Source organism: Lepidochelys kempii, chromosome 4, assembly GCF_965140285.1.
Source record: "Lepidochelys kempii isolate rLepKem1 chromosome 4, rLepKem1.hap1, whole genome shotgun sequence".
NCBI lineage: Eukaryota > Metazoa > Chordata > Testudines > Cheloniidae > Lepidochelys > Lepidochelys kempii.
In genome coordinates, this window is record NC_136383.1 from 26986047 (window position 1) to 27004939 (window position 18893).

At 41.3% G+C, this 18893-nt stretch overlaps 1 protein-coding gene across 4 annotated transcripts in view; it reads right to left on the bottom strand.

Annotated features, from left to right (window-relative positions):
• Nucleotides 1-7006: 7006 nt before the first annotated feature.
• The window catches only part of EMCN (endomucin), an 89681-nt gene continuing 77794 nt past the window's right edge, over nt 7007-18893 (bottom strand). For 3 of the 4 annotated variants that reach the window (XR_012158498.1, XR_012158499.2, XR_012158500.1), the window contains 3 exons: nt 15454-15527; nt 11665-11746; nt 7007-8800 (listed from right to left, as the gene is read on the bottom strand). Coding sequence is in view for 1 of the 4 variants with exons in the window: in XM_073340791.1 (XP_073196892.1) it covers nt 8795-8800; nt 15454-15527 (80 nt within the window). In the remaining 3 variants the exon portion in view is untranslated. The remainder of the gene's footprint in view (nt 8801-11664; nt 11747-15453; nt 15528-18893) is intronic. The other variant, XM_073340791.1, reaches the window with a different exon arrangement.

An 18893-nucleotide genomic window follows, 5' to 3' on the forward strand; every position in this document is an offset into this window, starting at 1 on the left:
AAAACAAACATTAGGAGCCTAATTCTGTTCTCTCAGCAGTGCAAGTCAGGACTAGTGTCTATTTCACATCTCTGTACATTACAGGTACTACTGCAAGGATGAAGCTGATCTGTGCAGGAGACAGAGTATTTTTGGGGACTCCTGCAGGAAGTGGAACTGGCTCAGAGCTTGCCATCTTCCAGACCAGTGCATGATGCACTTCTTCAACCTGGCCTTCATAAATAAGAGCACTTAGCCCCAGGGAAACAATAAAAACAAATCAAACGAGAAAAAAATAAAAACAGAGAACCCACCTACAATTTTCCACTTGGGAAGAGGAATGGAAAAAAAACACATGGGACAGATACTAGTCACTTTGCTTAATGCATTGTCCAGAAGGTGTTCAGTAGCCATTGTGATGGGAGCAACATAAGACCCTGAATAAATTAGAAAAGGGATAATGGAAGCCCTGTTTTCTTCAACCATAACCTTCTTCTCTAATAGCTTCTTGGACTAAATGCTATATTTTAATTCACTCAGTAAAACAGGATATTGCTAGAGATAGTTAAAATTCAGGGTCGTTTTGCAAAGCTAGCATTAGGGATGGTTCACATCTAGGTCCCATTTTATCTGAATGCCCAGTGGGCCTAATTCAGTACTTTCGCCCAGAGTGCTCAACAAAGTCTCAGCTATGCAGGAAGTTTAAATCATTGCCTTCTGCATTCACTATAAAAATCCCAATAAAGTACTCTGCTATGTATCCCATGCAGACAGCAACTTGGGAAGTCAGAGGGATGATGCTTGTTGCTGGTGGCCATCTCCCTGGCACGTGATCCAGCAGCCGTCCGTTGCCTGGCAGCCAACCTCCAATTGCAGCTTGCCAAAATGTCTCCACAGAGGTCTTGTCCGTAAGTTTGTGGCACACGCACCGATGTATTAGAAGCCAAGTTGTACTGCACACAAATCATCAGTCCGCGTCCATGTCAACCTGGCAGTATGGGCCTACCAACTCACTGTCTACACTGCATGAGTGTGTACACCCACAAACCACAATCCTGACAGAGAATGGGGCTGAATGGGCAGGGGACCCCTGTTTTCATCCTCTTATGGGCATTAGTCTTAAGTCAGTCCTGTGCAATTACCCACACATGCTGGAAAATACCACCATTCCACAGCATGCTACCACCTGCACATCAGAGAAGCTGCTATTGTTAGCGGTCTCATCTCATCCCATCCCGACAGGAGAGGTGTGAGACAGATAGGTATTATATGTGTAGCAGCAGCTAAACCACCTTCTCTGGGATGGGATAGCCAACGCTCACCCCTCACCCAGGGCCAGCCTATTTCCCCACCTGTACCGGACAAGAGCACCGGCTTCTGTACGAGGGCATACCTAAGAAGGTACATAATCAGGTTTTGAATTTGGAAGTGAATTTACTCCACATAGATCTGCTTATTTGACCTGAAAGTTCAAGCACACGGTGCCAGAAATTGACATATTGAACTTAGGATGTACAGAACGACTTTGACAGAAACTAAGTAGTTAATAAATTTTGTTATCACTTGGTCTGGCTGATTTTCTTCTTTGAGATGGTCTCTTAACTAGGGCTTGGTTTCACTAAGATAATCCATTAAATACAAGCCTTGGCTTGGGGAACCCTTCCAAATTTTGGATTCTTGGCAGTATAGTACTTCCACTGAAAAATAAAATTAGCTGAAGCCCAAGTACTAAGTCTTTTGAAAGATAAAGCTCTAAGGATTACATTAATGTGTTCACAGTGTTCCTTTCCTTTAAGTAAGACTTAGAAGAAGATCACTGGAAAATATGACGAAGGCTGATAAGGATGATCAAAATCCAGCAAGATCAACTCCCCCCAGTCCTTACTTAGGTGTAGCGCTCTCAAAGGTGGCTGGTGTCACGGCATTTAATTGTTAACTCAGGAAGAGTACGTATCACTTTTCAGAGCCCCAAGGGACAGGGTAACATTCTACTTTGCTTCACATCTGTCCTCCCTAAAGATAGGTCTGAGCTGCAGAGTTCCCCAGCCCTAAGGTCCCCAGCCCTAATCCTCACTGTTTCAATTTTAACAGCTGAATTCAAGGGCCCCACCTCTTGCACAAAAGCCTGAAAAAGAGAGTTCAGAAGCAGAGGTACTGGAAAAGGCCTTAACTGTAAAGCTTACGGAGCCCCTGAAGAGCAGCAGCTATTATATATCAACATGCGATGGGTCACATACATTTGTTTTAATTTCTCAGAACCAATTTCATCTCCATTTCTTAATTCTATTGCAATGTGCTTTGAAGCTGCTTTTGAGTAATTTACAACCAGGTCTTACCATCCATGCAAAATGGCTTCAATTATTACTTTTCATTAAAAACAAAACAGAATTTTGTTTTACAGATTTGCCTACATCAGAAGGCTGAGATTCAGTCTTTGATCCAGACATAGTCAATCCACATCATGTTCCGCTCAGTTGGCTTGTTGCTATTCTATGCTCTTCTTTTTGTGGTGTGTTATAATGGCACTGTATTTTAGTTGTGTATTTAGCTCCCGAAGAACTTCAAGCTGGTATGGTGGAGATGACTAAGCAATAAAAGTAAGTGGGGAGGGAGGACAAATGACAAATCACATCAGTTAAAGAACACAGTAGTGAATAGAGAAATGTCCCATTGATCTAATTAGAGAGCTACAAGATGTTAATAACAGCAACAACAGTATTAGCATAGTTATTCCTCTACTGAATAGAGCTACAGCTGGAAAAATTTTAAAGAATCATTGAAATTAGAGGTGAAAAAAATCATCTAGCCCCCAGGCCTGCCAGCATAGAATTGTTCTCTATAGTAGGTTTACTTTTCTTCTTTCTAGAAGAATGTTGAGTCAGATCCTCTGCTGTAACAGAAGCTTTGAGCTGCCTTTGTATGCCTTCAGTTCTGAGGCTGCTCTGTGCAGCACCATTCCCCTGAGTGCTGTTTGAACTTGTACCAACTGCCTATGGCCCCAAGGACTCATAACAGCAGCTGGGGATGTTTGGTGGACAGATACAACCCAGCCAGGCCCATTGTACTGGCATTGCTATTGTAGCTCTATGCTGTTTGAGGAATTCCCCCCTTCTCACAGAGAGGGTGGCATTTTCCAGGGGACAAATAAACTTTGTGTAAGGGGACTGTTGCCCCCTTACTAACATTCAGGGGTGAGAAGTAGAGGTTTAGTCTGAATGAGCAGGAATGGTGAAGTTCTCTGAGACCAACTCCACCTTTTGCAACTGCTATGCTGATGTAGGGGGACTGTTGCCCCCTTACTAACATTCAGTGGGGGTGGTTTAGTTGCTAGCTCCCAGTACTCAAAGGGGAAGGGTCGATGGGGAATCAGGACCCTGAGACTGACAGCCCACAGGAACAATGGGGAGAGGCCAGTGCTCCAGGTCAGCCTGAATGCAGGGCAAGCAGGCTAATCAGGGAGTCAGGAGGCCAGGGAGGTCCCGTCCTCCATGTGAGCTGGATTTGCCTGGGTCAGACAGAGTGGAGCTGAGCTAAGGAGAAAGCAGGGCCCCGAGCTGAGCTGGGGGAGGGCAGAGCTGTACCAGATTCAGAGGGACCAGAAAAGCAGCCCAGAGAGAGCAGACCCTGTCCTTGGAGCAGAGCTGCAGCCCCAAAGCCAGAGGCACAGCCCAGAGAGAGCAGACCTGTCCTGGGAGCAGAGCTGCAGCAACCAGAGCCAGAGAGGCCAGAAAAGCAGCCCAGAGAGAGCAGACCCTGTCAGGGAGCAGAGCTGCAGCCCCAAAGCCAGAGGCACAGCCCAGAGAGAGCAGACTTGCCCTGGGAGCCGAGCTGCAGCAACCAGAGCCAGAGGGGCCAGAAAAGCAGCCCAGGAAGCAGGTCACTGCTGGGAGCAGAGTCACAGAAGCAGCCTGCAGAGCAGACCTGTCCTGGGAGCGGAGCAGTAGCAACCAGAGGCAGAGGGGCCGGAGAAGCAGCCCAGGGAGCTGGAGGCAGGGGAGCAGCAGCAGTGCAGAGACAGAGTGGTGGAGCTGGGGCTGGAGCAGTCTGGAGCTGGGTGTGGTGAGCAGCTGGGGAGAGCGAGGGGCACCCTGGGCAGCGGGCCCAGCACAGGGAGACGCCTCAGCCAATGGGCTCTGCAGGCCAGGCTTGGATCGTAACCCCGCCAGGGTGGGGGCGGAGGTGACACTGGTAAAAAGGGTCCTACCACTTAGAGCCTGAGAGCATGTGGCCACCACCAGAGCAAGTGTCCAACCCACAGCATCCCTGCAGCACAGCCAGGGCCTGAGAAGGAGGCCTGGGACTTACAAGGAACAGACTGTGAACTGCCCTGACATTCCAGAGACGCTGTTTGTGATGTTCCCTGCCACAGGGCGGGGTGATGTGTTTCCTTTAACCTTTCCTATTATTCCTTATTCTTTTTAAAATTAATTGTTGATTAAATAACTTGCATTTGCTTTAACTTGTATGTAATGGTCAGTGAGTCAGAGAAGTGCCCAGTGCAGAGAGAGTACCCCGGAGTGGGGACACTCTAGCCCTTGTCCTAGGTGACCACAGCAGGGTTGGGGGTCGAGCCCCCCAGGAATCCTGGGCCCAGCCTTGGTGGGGTTACGAGGACTCTGCCAGACAGGAGAGTGGAAGGGGCGTCCTCAAGGGCAGGGAGGCCACTGGGTAAAGGAAGTGGGAGTGAGGACTCAGATCCTTTCGCTAGCCCACTTCACCAGGGTAGTGCAAAAGCCAGGAAAGGTCCCCACAAGAGCGGGACTGTTCCCCCGCTTACATTTGCATTGGCAGGTTTGGCACTAAAGTCTGGCCCTTTATGTTTTCAATAGGTATGAAAGGTTGTTGTAAAGATAACTGTATGGCAGGTCTTGAATGAAACTGGAATACACAGTGTAATTCTCCAGCACAGACATAACTATACAGCACAAATAAAAAACAATTAAAGAGAGAGAAAGAGAGTGTTTGAGAATTCTTGTTTTTTTTTGTTTCCATAACAACAAGATCATAGATGAGGAAGCAAGATTCTTATAGGGAGAGATGCTACTAGTAATAAGCATAAAGAGAAGAGGGTAGGATTAAGGGGAATGAGAGGGGTATGTTTATGTAAAGAAGGGGGCATTACACGGAGGTGCAGGTGTAAGCTGTGTTTACATATGGACTGAATGAAATTAGAGGTTTAAAGACTGATTTGTGTCCTACCATCAGTGTGCAAATGCAGAGAGAGAGAGTGCAAGGAACATTCCCCATGCAGGGGTTGAAAACAACCCCAGTTTGGCATTCAGGCAAGTGTAAGTGTGGACATAGACTAGAACCACGGGGCAAAGGAGGGACAGAGAGGTGGCTGGGCTATCGCTTGCCTTGAATGGAGTACATTTTGCAGGGTGACTTTCTCCCTCCATTCATTGTAGCACAGGGCCAGATCCTCAAAAATATATTTAGGTGCCTAACTCTACTTGATTTCAATGCAAATTAGGTTACTAAATACCTTTGTAAATCTGGGCTATAATGTCTCCCAGAGCTCCTACTGAGGCTGTGTACCTCTGCATCATCTCCAACCCAGGGCAGTGCCTATATCTGGTAAACCACATACAGCTGTTTAACACTACTAAGTTATGGGCCATCTTTCCAGCAAGCTGGCACAGCACAATAATAAATCAACGTTCTAAAGCGGGATCTGTTCAAATGTGTTTCTAAAAATGAACGTAAACTCTAAAAGGCAGGATTAGCCAGAACTTCCAAGTCAAATAGAAAAAATAGTTCTTACGAGGCTGCCAAGTCTTCTGTAAGTCTGGGCAGGAACAAACCGTATGAAATGTAGACACCATAGGATAAGCACTTGGACCCAAGCTGAATGCTGCCTAATACAAACACTGAGCATTCTTCTCCCCTGACAAACTTGACTCCAAAGTGCTTTATTAATCACGACTCAATACATCTCTGAAGGAGCTGAACATAAATTGCTTGCCGACCCAAAATATCTTTTATTCTTGAATTGCAACAATGCACACTAATTACCTTCTGATTATGTTCAGACTGCTGAAATTTTTGAATTCGGTTCATATTGCCATGCAGAACAAATACAGGCAAGATTCATGCCTTGGATCTAGCTCTTGGTTACACAGAAGGTCAGACTAGATAATCTAATGGTCTCTTCGGGCCTGGTTTCTATTTCAGCCATGTTTTACTGACAGGTATCAAACTGGATCCACTGGAACACATCTCACTAGGCTTGATTTTGCATCTCACCTAGAGATCCCATGAGTGTTTTATGTGTGTAGCTGTTTACCTTTCTGTTAAGCTAAAAGCCTAGTGTCTCTCCTTGGTGGGTAGTTTGTCCCCCAGCTAGACCATTAAACGCCACCCTGTTACCCCAAGAAAGTCCCAAAAGGGACGCTTCTAATCTCTTTCCCTGGGTCACAGCACTTCCTCAAGCATCTGTCAATCGTACAACTCAAGTGCCCCTTACTGGTCATTCAGAGAGAAAGCCTTGGCCCCTCAAAAATGAAGTGGGGGCAGGTCTAACCACTAGCTTGTCCCACTGAGAATATTTCCTTTTTTCTTGCTACAAACACTCACTTTTTGAGGTAACTTCGCCTGTGAAATTAGCATGGCTGTCTTCTGAAACCTCTTCCCAGGCCTTTTGACAGGAGAGAGACAGAGCACCTGCTCCTTTCCTAGTCTCTCTCTTGCTCCTTTAGCAGCAAGACTTACAGCAAGCCCAGCTCCTGCTCCTCTCTCTCTTACACTGAGAAAGAGAGCTCCTTATATCCCCAGCCTCTTTCCCAGTATGCTTTGCTGCAAGGCCTAAAACTCGCTGGTGTCCCTTGGAGCCACAATGCCAACAATGCTTCGCTGCAGAAACAGGGTAACATTTGGACCTGAGGCCTGCCTCATGCAGTGTGGAACAGGAACACAGGATCAGTCCAGTATTTGTAGTTGGTGTGGATTATATATTGTGTATTTGCAGAGAGAGAGAAGAGAGGCTCTTAATACAGATAAAGTTTTATTATAAGATTAACATTATCTGGACATTTCATGACAGTTTCTAAACAAATCTTGCATAATCACTGATATTTATCTTCCACACTCATATTTCTCAGCTCTTTCAAACTGCCCTATAAAGAATGTGTGACGAAACACCTATTTTACATTTACATGAAAACTTGGGCATAGATTCTTCTTTCTATTGGGAATCCTCAGCAGTCAGGGTGCTGAACTGGGTATAATACTTTATACAAACTCTTAAGTTGCATGTTTTAGATAGCCTCACCTTTTGAAAGTACAGCCATCATGATGCTTTTGCTCAACCAAACTCTCCTGAGTCACTCAGGTGATCCAGCACAAAGAATGCTTTATCTAAGCATAAAAGTTTAGCTGCAATCTGTAGTACACTGGTTTGTGGATTTGGTGCCCAGCTTTCACAGTGCTTCATAGAAGTTTTCCTTTGAGTCTCTTAGATACAGGGTCAGACCCATCAAAGAGAAAACAACACAGCTGATAATGCCTACCACTGGAAGAGCACTTTTCATCTTCAAAGTACTGTACAAACATTAACTAATTAATCTGCACAACAGCCCAGTGAGACTGGTAGGTAGATGCTATTGTTGCCACTTTGCAGAGGGGCAAAACTAGAAAGAGGAGCTCAGTGACTTGCCCGAACGCATAGCGGAAAGAACTAGAATAAGAATTCTTGGCTCTCAATCCTGTTTTTAGACCACTAATGAGACTGCTGTGTCTCATTTTCATATTTCAGCAAATAAATGAAACGAATCAACAGATTGACACTGATCAAATTATTATATTTCCCAAGGTTTATATATCTAGGAAAGCAGAACACATGGAGGGAGCAGCACTATTTAGATATTTACGTAAGTGCTCTATAAATTGAGATATTTTCTAATTATCATTAGAAGGAATCATTAAATTTCCAGAGCTGATAAATAATGAATAGGAATTCCATGCATTACTCAAAATTTGAGAAACAAGGCCTATAACTGTTGTTATTCCTTTGACAAATGCAGCCTGTAGTATTGTAAATGCCTTTTGATTCCTCAGTATATTATGCAGATTATATCAGGGAAATATTTTTACAGCAGATATAACAAAGTGACTACCCAAAGAACAGTCAAAAATAAACTATAATATTTGTTTGTAATTAGTTTGCATTTTAAGGACCATGTGCAGTGTTTTAAAAAAAACTCTAATGTAAGATGTAATTGGTAAAATTGCCCCCTTCATGGAAAAAAACAAAAACAAAACCACTCTATTATCTCTAAGTGCCCTATCCTGCAGACATTTACTACCAGGTGAAGTGCTTACTACTATGAGTAGCCCCAAAGAAGTCAATGGATGTACATGTGGTAATGATGATTTTGCATACTAATGTTTGAAAGATCAGGCCCCAAGTTTGCAATCTCGTACATATGATTTAAGAAGACTATTTATTGAGCGTACAAGAAAATATATTAACATATTCCTTCCTGTACGGGAAGAAAACATTTCTATGTACAAGAAAGACATCATTATTAGTGTCACACCACCAGATTTTTACAATACTTTTATCATTCCTGAAAGTTTCTCTGCTTTGATATATGTAGAAATAATAAATATGTACAGTACATCAGTTAAGTAGCCATCAAGAAAACACAAGAGTCCAGCAGAAAACACGAGGCATTTAGAGTATGGAAATCTAATCATAGAACAATTAACACAAGTGTCCTGCCTCTCTGTAGGAAGCTGCAGCTGATGCACATGTCCTCTGTGGAACTGCAACGTCAGAGGGAAGCTCCTTTATAACGTGGTAAAAGAGGCTGCTTCACATCTGAAATGACAATAAAAATCTCAAGATTATCATCCCGATTCAGATTAGTCAGTATCAGTGATTGGCATAGAAGCAAAGTTGTTATTATGGTGTCAAAATCAAAAGAAAACTCTTGGAATGGTAGATGGAATTTTTATTCTCAATTGCTTACATTTGTAGGAATTCACAATCTTTGTTCTCCCAGAGCAATATTTGATCAAAGGCCTCACCTGAGAACAAGGACTTGACTCAGTTTGTAAAATATTAATTGATTTCAATTGAGCAGTAATTTCTCACCAAACCTGTCTGGTGCAATGAATGTGCAAATTCATGAAAGAAAACTTGCTCCTTTAAATCACTTGACTACATCGGGGCACACTGGTGAAGTCTAATGGAGCATCAAGCAGAGCCCCAGCCTATAAGTAAAGAGCACAGTGACCAAATGTCCCACTATGCCCATACAAAGACTGACCCTATGAATTTACTATTATTCTCCAAAAGGCCTTAGAATGAAGGACAGGGGCAAGTTTGGCCATTTGTACAATGAGATTTTTTTTACTCTCAAAATGACCAGTAAAAACATTGAGTGAGTGCATTGTTTAGGAGCTGCTCCAGCTGCACTCATGGAAGCCAATGGGAGTTTTGCCACTTCCTTCAGTGCAAGCAGGACAGAGCCTTCTGTACATTTCTCATTTGTTGTTTCCTACCCATACTCACTCTGGGCCTTATCCTGTGATGTGCTGAGCACCAGCTCCCATTGGCTTCAAAAGGAGTTGAGAACCCTCCCTCCTCCCAGGAGGAACTTTGCAGGACCATGGGTTCTTCCTCAGAAATGGTGCTTCATTAATATATTCTTCACCAGTAGGTACTGTAATTTAAATGCTTTCTTTTTATCTACTCGAGATAGAAACCGCTTCTTATGTAAGAAAAAGTTTTAAGCATTTTGATCTGAACACTTTTTATCTAAATATACATAGTCTTTCTAATTCTGGTTAAAGGTTTGTTTTGTCTAATTCTGTCTACTTGCTATCCATATCTTTATGCAGGCTTTGGTGCCTTTGCTTTGGTACATACTGCTTGGTAGTCTATGCATTCTGTATTCCCCAGAATTGAAAATTGCCCATTTGGGAAATATATTTTTAAATTTTATTTGAGTTTTGCTCTCTGTGCCTATACTGCTAATTCCCAACTATCCTCATGTTGTGCAGTGTGCTGCTCATTGATTGGCTGCTGGCCTGACCCCCCAGAATGGCTGCGTTTCAGTGCTGTTGATTGTTTGAGTCTTATTCCTGCAATCAGACCCATGCAGTTAGACCTCTGCACCTATTTGGAGAACCAGTAAATCACTCATGTGGATCTGCTCGCAGGATTATGGCCCTGCTATATAAAGCTCTGTGTGGTGAAAAGTGCAGTATGAATATAAAATACATTTGCATTTTATACAGGAATTATAGAAAGAAACTGTAACTTTGTGTGGTAATAGTGATCAAGACCTCTGTACACTACAAAAGCCTCTTCAATGCCTCTGAAAATATTAATATTACTTTTAATTTAGCAGCTTCATTCATTCACAGCAACCAGGTTTCTTTTCAGTGATTCAGAACTGACGCTCTTCACTGCTTCCAGTGGAAGCTATTATGACTTCTAGTTAAGGTAGCAGAGTCTTAAATGGCAGGACATATTTACTGAACCGCTCCCCAACCTCTTGTGTTCCCCCCCCCCCCGAACAACCAGCAGCTTTTTGTTGCACATCTTTGCTATTCCCTCCCCCCTCAAATGTTTAATACTTATAGCCCACAAGTCAAGGCAAATAGCTGTGCGTACTCAGGCCCTTATCTTCCCCTTCCCACTTCAAAAGACCAGTCTGCATTTTGCAGAGAAGTATTAAGCAATATTAAAAACCAACAACCAAACAGTTAATTAAAATTGTACGCTTGTGGCTGGGGGGAGGAAATGTGGCAGTGGCTCTTTGGGGAAGGTCAGACAAACAAAGGGAAAGTGTGGCAGCAGCCATCTTGGGAGAAGTGCCACAAACAAGGATTTAAGATAAGATCATCTAGGTGTCTTGAAAGGAAAGAAATTCTCCAGTACAAAAGATCTGTCTGCCCTAAAACAAAGACATGGCCACAAAAGAGAGTAACTCCCCCTCCAGTAAACAAACTATGGATGTGGGTGGAGAAGCCCCAGTCACTGAGGCTGACTTGAAGGACTCACTGTTTAGAAATCAGAAAGATGAATAAAGGAGATGAGGGAAGAGTTCCAAGTTTGCTAAGGATATTTTAAAAAAAAGAAGAAATTATAATAGACACAGAGAGCGGATATAATTTAAATTAAGGGCTCCACTCCTTAAAAAGTAAACTCCCAATCAAGGGCAAGCTTCTTTTTATGATCCTTTTTTTAGGGATTTTAGAACGTTTAGGGAAGGGGATATTATTCTAGGGGGATTTTAACAAAGTACTTAATCCCACTTTAGATCAATGAAATGTATACAGACAGCATGTGGGAGCAGCAAGTGCAAATTTGTTGCATCATTGAGAAAATGAGGATCTAGGTGTATGTCTGGTGGGAAAAGAAACTGGATGTCTACTACTCATGGATACTAGGATTTTTATGATTTAAATGTTCTAGGATTTGGCTAATTTGGTCAAAAATCCTAATCCAGAAATTATAACTCGGTCTGATCATGCCCCCTGCATATATTAATTTAAAAGATTGGGACTCTGTGGAAAAACAAAGGGTCTGACAATACAATAGAACTCTGTTGTATGACCCCCTTAAAATTTTTAGCAATATATAGAAAAAATGATAAGGAAAGGATCAATAAGTGTTTTTGGGATGCTGGAAAGGCAGTAATGAGAGGGATACTTACAAATATAGCATCATACCTCAAAAAGATGAGAGCTCTTGAAGAAGAGAGATTGGTTAAAGAACTTTCTGTTTTGGAAAGTAAACATAACTCTACAGGATCTAAAAAAGAGTGTATAAGAAAATAAATGAGTAAGAGGGAAGATTAATCTGTTACAAAGATGAAAAGTTGAGCAAACACATATATTAAACAAAAATATTTTGAAAAGGACAATAAAGCTGATTGGGCTTTAGCCAGAAATTTAACAAAGAAACAGAATAAATCATCATCCTCTGATTAGAAATAAAGGGAGATTACTAACTGGCGTCAAACAGATCTCAGAAATGTTTGCGAACCTTTCCCATACTTGGAACATCCAAATCCTGAACTTATAAGTAGATATTTGAGAAGTATGAAAATCCCTCAGCTCTCAGAGAATGATGGGGCAGCTCTTGATAGGCAAATTGCTGCAGAGGAAGTTGAAGTTGTAATTAAGAATTTAAAATACAATAAAGCTGCAGGTCCCAATGGGTTTTCTGGGGAGTATTATTGAGTTCTAATGCAATTGTTGGCCCTGATTTTAACTGATTTGTTTAATAGTTTAATAATATTGCAGGGGAATGACATTCCAGATTCACTGAAAAAGAGGCAAATATTGTGGTCATTCCCAAAGAAGGAAAAGACCTTACCAAGTTCATATCATACAGACCTATTTCTTTCATTAAAGTGGATGCTAAAATTTATGCCAAGGTGCTAGCAAACAAATGGGGTATTATATTGTACAAATATATGCACCCTGACCAGTGTTGGTTTGTTGTTGACAGGCATCTGTCTGATAATAGTAGAAGAACTCTGAATTTGATCTATAATGTGCATTTGAGCAATTCTTCCCATGCACTGCTTTTTTTGGACACTGAGAAAGCCTTTGCCTGGCTAGAGTGGGAGTACCTCAGACAGATTTTGGTAAAGTTTCATTTTGGAAATCAGTTTTATGGGGCATATTGCCCCTATATACTCATCCTTGCACATCTGCTTTTGATAATGGTCATCAATCCCTTCCTTTTAATTTGTCTATAAGTACGAAACAGGGTTGCCAGTTATCTCCCATGTTGTTTGCTTTGGCAATGGAGCCATTTGCAATAAATGTTTAGAAACAGCCCCTTGATAAAGAGCATCAAAACGCCTTCTTGGATTAGAACACAAAATAGGTTTGTATTCTGATGACATCTTGTTATATTTGCAGGATCCAGAAGTTTAGATAGAAATTACAGAACAATTGACTTTGGAATTTGGAGAGCTATCAGGTTTCAAAATAAACCGTGATAAATCTGAACTTTTAGGAAATTAATATTCCCAAAAGGATCAACGTAAATTGTTATCAGCTATATAAATTTAAATGAGTAAAGGAATCTTAAAATCTTAAATTTTAAAGAATAAATACTGTGGAGAAACAATTGTAGAGCACACTACCAGGTTGGGGTATCTGCCCTGTTTTTGACAGTCTGCCCTGAGGTGATCTCTCATGGTCATTGAGCCATTCTAGACAGCATGACAATGTGCTATTAAAATTTGTATGGAAACCTAAAAAAACAAAGGTAAATTCTAAGCTTCTAAGGCCTACAATGTGGGATGAACTTGCTTTCCCTAATTTGGTTTATTATTATTATGCATCACAATTAAAAGACGTGAATCAAGTTAACAATAGACCATCCAAACATTGGGTAAAACTCAAACAAAACAAAAGCCCAAATATAGGCATTCCTAGTCAATGTTGGGTTAAAAAGAAATGTAGGTCACCAAAAATTAATAAAAAAAATCACCCATTCAAACAGACATCCTTAGCAGCTCTGGAGAAATTTAGTAAACTCCTGTTGCTTCGGCCCTCTCCTTTATCTACTTTCATTAATAATCAGGTATTTATCCCTAGGAAGTAAAGTGACTATTCAGTTTGGATATAAGCTGAGATTACTCAATTCTCACAACTGTTCCTGGGGCCTGATTTGAAATCATACCAATATGAAGATCCCATATTTTCAATATTTACAACTCAGATGTTTTATTGTGAAAACGGGACACAGGGCAGCTCTATCTAGACCTTGAACCACATTTGAAGAGTTGGCCAGCCCAGGAGCAAATAAAATAAATTAAATAAATAAAAGATTTAATTTCTAAGATGTGTACAATTTTGACTGGAAAAAAATATTGATAAGAAAACAACCCAGATTAAAAGATGGGAGACGAATTTGGACAAAGAAACTGATCTGGATGACTGGATGTAGGAAAGGGGTTATATGGCTCCAATTTGTGTAGCTCATAAAGAAAATTTTTATAAATTACTATATAGATGGCATTTAACTCCATTATATTTTTGCTAATAGAGAGGTGCTCTGTTGGCACGGTTGTGGTAAAAGAGGAACATACTTGCACATCTGGTGGCCATGTCCAGGAACTGGAGAGTTTGGGGAGGAAATTATTAAGAGATGCACTGACTGCTGACTTAGTGCTCTAGTAAAGGATCTGTATTTTAAACAGCATGGCAAATACATTTCTTTTTTCTTGTAAGCAGCTAAACTTTGTTTTGCACATTAGTGGTAAACGGTGACTCCTCATCCTATGGAATTTTGGTATAGTAAAATATGGACTGTCCTTGTCATGGAAAGGCTTTCACACAAAGTTTATACACAAGAGAAATGCCAAAAAGAGGATAGGTTTTTAGAAATTTGGGTACCCTTTGTAGGGTACCCAGAGTTGGAAATCTCCCTAGCCAGCCAGCCAGAATCTTTAGCAAGGTTCTTTGAATATTAATCGGATCATAAGTAACAAGTAATGTGTGGTGTAGTGTGTTAACATTTTGTTATAACTTTGCCTTAATAAAAAGTAAATAACATAAAATAAAATAATAATAATAATAAAAGCTATGACAAGTGGTTACTGTGAAAAGAGGGGCAAGGGTTCAACCATAGGGGGAAAAGATGAAAAGACATGACTGCCTGAAAAAACTTTACATTTGAAGAACAACACAGAGACTTTGATGGGTTTCAATTTTTGACCTGGATGGATTCTCTAGAGACCCCTGCCTTTCTATATTCAAAAATGTGGGACAACATTTTCAAATTTAGGGTGACTGAAATGAAGCACCTTAATCCACATTGAAGCACCTAAATAAAAATGGCCTAATATGCAGAGGTCTGAAGTGTACACAACTTCCTGTGAAACCAGTGGGGTTGAGAGCTTAGCACCCCTGTAGATCTGGCTGCTTTTATTTAGGCACTTGACTTCAGACACTGGACTCAGAGGGTAAACATATGTTTAGTTCAGGCTCACATACAAAAATATAAAGCTCCATCCAGTAGGAGATAATAGTCAACAGTCAAAGCAAGGAAATGCACACATTAGGCCCCATCCTGCAAGGTGCAGGGTGCCTTCATTTTCATTGACTTCAATAGGTATTGAGGTAATAGCACCTCTTAGAATAATGTCAGCACAGTGCAGGATTGACTCTTATTTTAGTAGAATACTACCACATGATATCAGCTGTAGCCCATATAAAAATCTTAACTTTTTGAGTACATGAGTGGCAAAATATCAGGCCAGAGCAGTGGAGCAAAATTCTAATATTGCTTTTGCAACACGGGAAAAAACCCCAGCTAATTTGTGATTCTAGTTCATGAAAGTTTAAGCAAAATGGCCTTAAGGTTCTTACTGACAGAAGTCATTAGTTTTTTTCTGCTTACAGTTCTTTGCTTTTTGTTTTAGCTTAACTGAACCATGCTAATGATAACACATATTAATGAAAGTTACAGAAAACAGAATGAAAGAGTAAACGTACATATTTATTGCCCAGGTGTGAGGAGGATTCATCAGGTTGGTGAGTTCTATTCTTTCCCTGGAAGATGTGCTCACCTAACAAAGAGAAGGTACATTTTGATCAATTAGGCATAGAAACCTAATAAGAAACAAGTGCAGCAAGAATACATCACAGGCTGCTTTGCAAAATTAGCCCAGTTTCCCTGTCAGAATTACATGACATGCAACATTCTCCATTCCACTCCACATAGTGGATCTTGACTTGGTTATTCTGTATTCTCTGTAGCTTCAATTTAGAAAAACAGGGATGGACTTAAGCATGCACTTAAGGCTTTCCTGAATTGTGGCCTAAGTGCTTATAAGTTCCATATATGTCTGTTTTTCCAGAACACCCTATTTCCCATGTTATTTCTGCTAATATCAATGGGAGTTCTATGCATGTAGGAGGAGCAGAATATTGGAGTCAAGATCTGTGTGGGGCTGAAAAGGATTCACACACTTAAATGTGGTGGGCTCCATATAACCAGAAGCTGGTTTTATGAAACACAGAAACATAAACTGAGTGCCTTTCTGTCCACTTCTCAAAGGGAATTTCTCACTTATAGGTGTATGAGAGACGACTAAATTAAGAGGTGTATATATAGTTAAATTACAATAAAGTTTGAAACATCCTGGTAAAAATGTATAATATTTATCATGATTACATACTGTATTAACATACAAGTCAATACAAATCAGAGGTGCAACAAATCCACTATGTTCTATTCAACCGAAAACTAAATTGTAGCTATTTATTTTAAATGAATAATTAACGGTCTCAAGTGACCTTACCATGGGCAGCGATATATGCCCTACAATACAATGCAATCTTCAGAGTTCAGCTGAGAGAGACCTTGGTATCCACTGGGATTCTATTAGAACTGGTTGAAAAATCCAAAAGTAATTTGACAAGAAAAACTGAATTTGTTTTCACTTCAAAGTGTTTAGCCTTTTTTTTTGTTTATTTAGATTTTTTTAAAAAGTTCAAAATGTCTATCAAAAACATCAAAAAAGTTATTGAAATGGTTATCAACAAATGCTTGCTTACCAGCCCTCCACCCCAGGTTTTAGTAAACAAAAAATACCAGGCACCAGTTCAGCAGCTTTTTACGATACAGATTTTTTGAGGTGGGGGGGTGGGGGGGAGGGAAGGAGAAGAGGAAATATTTTTAAAAAAAAGGTCCAGGGTTTTTTGGTGAAAAATGGAGCATTTCAACAATATCGCAAAATATTTTGCGACAGTTTTTGTTTTCAGACAAATGCCAAAAATGTCAACCAATTCTCGATGCAATACAGTTTTGTCCCAACCAACTCCACAGTCTTTTAAGGACCCTCCCTGACATCTTTATGGGTGATAACAGTCCATCTCCCCCACCCGTTTTCTCTTTTTGGCCTGCATGTTTTAACCTTGCTCCACTTTCAGTCATCTGTACAGCATGAAGAAACAGAGGGACTGGGGAAAGATGGGGGGTGGAGAGGATGACAACAAATAGACCTGGTTGAAAAAAAATGGGGAAGGGGAGGACTTCCACAAAAAAATTTGCCAAGATTTTTTTTGTAGAATTTCAAATTTGTTAAGATTTTCTGATCAGCCCTTCTGCCAAAGGTATTCTGCCCGTCCCTGCTACCCACCATGAAGACTTTATAAAAGAATCACAATGCCCCCACTGCAACATGACAGTTCTATAGCCTTGATCCAAAGCTGTTGATGTCAGTGTAAAGGCTACCCTTGATGTGAACGATCTTTGGCTCAGAATCTAAAATGAGGTGTGTTTCTTAGAACTAGCAACAATGACTGCTTCAGAAAGCTGACAGGTTTCAGAGTGGTAGCCGTGTTAGTCTGTATCAGGAAAAAGAATGAGGAGTACTTGTGGCACCTTAGAGATGACAAATTTATTTGGGCATAAGCTTTTGAAAACTGAATATCCAGACGCATCCCTGCCAGGAGTAGTGAATTTGCTTTCTTTAAGGTCCAGGTCTCTGCCATTAGTCTCTCCCTAGATAGCAGAGATCAGTGGCGGATTAATGATTTTGCCATCCTTAGGCCCTGAAATAAATGCCACCCCCTCCCCACAACAGCTCCCGGCCCCCCCCCCCCACCGCAGCTCGCCTCCGCCTCCTCCCCTGAGTGCACCACTGGGTCCTGCTTCTCCCCGCTCCCTGCCAGTGCTTGTGCGTGAAACAGCTTCGCAAAGGAAGGGAGAAGAGGGGGGAACGTGGTGCGCTCAGGAGAGGAGGCGGGGCTGGGGCAGGGATTTGGGGAAGGGGACCAATAGAGGCAGGGAGGGGGCAGGGAATGGGTGAAGTTGGGGCGGGGGAAGCAGCCTCTGGCTGCTATTATAAATTTGCCGCCCCGGCAAATTTGCCGCCCTAGGCCTAGGCCTTGTTGGCCTAGGCATTAATATGCCGCTGGCAGAGACATTTAGGCTAGGCACCCTGCCTAACACATGATCTATCTAGAGAGTCCAGTGTGATGTATGTGATGCCCACGGCAGGACTGATCCACTCAGAAATTGCTAGGTATCAGTGACCTCTTTGCAAGATCAGTGAGCAGCCACTAAGAATTTGATCTGACAGTGCAATGCTTCCATGGTTTTTTTTAGTTTGTTGTCTGTGTTAACGTATCGCCTGGTGGGGAGTTTTGTGGGTAGCATTCTAGAATAAACCATAACAATGCCTGCTCCATCCGTACTTACATATTTGGATCACATATCCTTAATAAACACAGTATTAGAGTCTATATGTATTACTCCAACCCAACAATTTAGTGAGGAGGACAGAATAGAATAGGATTTCAGAATAGAAAAGGGAACACAGGAAGTCTCTGAACAAAAGAAACTAAGGCAATAAATGGACTGTTTCAGAAATAAGATCGGATTATGCCTCGAAGAAGCAATAGAGAATTTTAGCATAAACGTGCAGTGCCTGGACAAGCCTACAAATGGGATAGGAGAGAGCAGGAAAAGGAGCAGTATTACAATGGTTGGATCCAAGATGTTTGCTCTGCTGAATATCTTGAGGCACCAGAAAAAATCCCAGATGAAACTAATTTGAATGTTCTTATTTAAATGTGAAGAGATTTTTATTAATCCAAAAAAAGCCTTAACTGAAAGATATCGTTCCCAAGACTGTAAAAAAACATGTTTTGACCCAGGTATTTTATAGCAAGTCAAAAAGGTTGGCTTCCATGAGCATGTTAGAACAGATGAGATTTCAATTTACTTGCAGAATTATTTAGCACTAAACGGTGCAGCACATTGCTAAGTGTGGCTTACAGGGGAAAGTTGTCTTGGCCAAAATCTCTGAATATAGTGAATCATTTTGAAAGTACTGGACACACAGCAAAAACATTGCTGTTCTCAAGCAGTCTAGATAGAATATATGGGCACCTTGGGGGACTGTTGTTCAGAGAAAGGACATTAC